This window comes from Poecilia reticulata, unplaced genomic scaffold (assembly GCF_000633615.1).
Source record: "Poecilia reticulata strain Guanapo unplaced genomic scaffold, Guppy_female_1.0+MT scaffold_219, whole genome shotgun sequence".
Lineage (NCBI taxonomy): Eukaryota > Metazoa > Chordata > Actinopteri > Cyprinodontiformes > Poeciliidae > Poecilia > Poecilia reticulata.
In genome coordinates, this window is record NW_007615023.1 from 197074 (window position 1) to 198441 (window position 1368).

At 62.9% G+C, this 1368-nt stretch overlaps 2 protein-coding genes across 5 annotated transcripts in view; one reads left to right on the top strand and one right to left on the bottom strand.

Annotated features, from left to right (window-relative positions):
* Positions 1–226, top strand: part of cunh18orf54 (chromosome unknown C18orf54 homolog) — a 9208-nt gene extending 8982 nt beyond the window's left edge. For 3 of the 4 annotated variants that reach the window (XM_008402357.2, XM_008402356.2, XM_017303230.1), the window contains exon 15: positions 41–226. In XM_008402357.2, the coding sequence (XP_008400579.1) occupies positions 41–125 (85 nt within the window). In that variant the 3' untranslated portion in view covers positions 126–226. The remainder of the gene's footprint in view (positions 1–40) is intronic. The other variant, XR_001776264.1, reaches the window with a different exon arrangement.
* The window catches only part of spag16 (sperm associated antigen 16), a 6174-nt gene continuing 4990 nt past the window's right edge, over positions 185–1368 (bottom strand). The window contains exon 3 of the mRNA XM_008402355.2: positions 185–970. Coding sequence (XP_008400577.1) covers positions 323–970 — 648 coding nt within the window. The 3' untranslated portion in view covers positions 185–322. The remainder of the gene's footprint in view (positions 971–1368) is intronic.

Consider the following 1368-nt stretch of genomic DNA (forward strand, 5'->3'; position numbering starts at 1 on the left):
TCCTGGTTGTCACTTCCTGGTTGTCACTTCCTGTTTTCAGAGTCGGGCTGTACCTGAACCGCCTGAAGATGCTGGTGGAGGATCCGGGTCAGAGAGGAAGGCGGACGGACTCGTCCTCGTCCTGAAGCCGACGGACCGGCCCGGTTCTGCTGACGTTCTGAACCTCGGACCCAAAATAAAAACGTTTCAGGAGATCTGAATCTTTATTAGAGGAAGTCGGCGTTAACTTCCTGTTTCCTCCCGCAGCAGGAAGTGCTCCAGCGCTGCATAAAGTTACTCTCTGGCAGTTGGTCCCGCGGGTCGGTTCTGACGGGTCCGAACATCAGAGCCAGACGTTGATCAGTCCGTCGCTGCCGGCCGACATTAGAGTCCCGCCCTGGAGGTCAAAGGTCACGCTCTGGACGCTCCTCCTGTGTCCCGACAGGGTGCTGATGCCGCACGACTCCACCTCCACCAGCCTCACCAAACAGTCGCCGCTGGCAACCGCCAGCAGCTTCCCCGATTGGTTGAAGGCCACCTGGTTGGCGCCGTGCGGCCCGGCGTCCACGACGCCCGTCGGCGCCGCCGGCTTCCGGGTGTCCCACAGGTGGACGGCGCCCCTGGAGTCGCAGGACGCCACGGTGTTGGTGGTGGGGCTGTAGGCGGCGTGGTTGCAGGGGTGGCGGTGTCCGCGGAACGTGGCGGTGCTCACGCCCAGCCGGCCGTCCCAAACCATCACCGTCTTATCGGCGGAGCAGGTGAGCAGCAGGTCGGAGCACGGCAGGAAGGCCACGCTGTTCACCGGGGCGCCGTGGCGGCGCAGGATCAGCCTGCAGCAGCCGCTGCTGGCGTCCCACAGCCGGGACGTCCCGTCGGCGGAGCAGGACGCCAGAACATGGCCGCCGGAGTGGAAGGAGCTGCCCCAGGTGGGCTGGCTGTGGCCGGCCAGCAGCAGCACACAGCGACCCGCAGAGAAGTCCCAGAGCCGGACCTGCCGCACAAAACAGAACCCGCAGTCACTCACAGGCTGGAGGCACAGAGACAGGAGGCAGGAGACCAGGAGGCAGGAGACCAGGAGACAGGAGACCAGGAGACAGGAGACCAGGAGACAGGAAACCAGGAGACAGGAAACCAGGAGACAGGAGACAGGAAACCAGAAGGCAGGAGACAGGAAACCAGGAGACAGGAGACCAGGAGACAGGAAACCAGGAGACAGGAGACCAGGAGGCAGGAGATAGGAAACCAGGAGGCAGGAGACAGGAAACCAGGAGGCAGTAAACCAGGAGACAGGAAACCAGAAGGCAGGAGATAGGAAACCAGGAGGCAGGAGATAGGAAACCAGGAGGCAGGAGATAGGAAACCAGGAGGCAGGAGACAGGAAACCAGGAG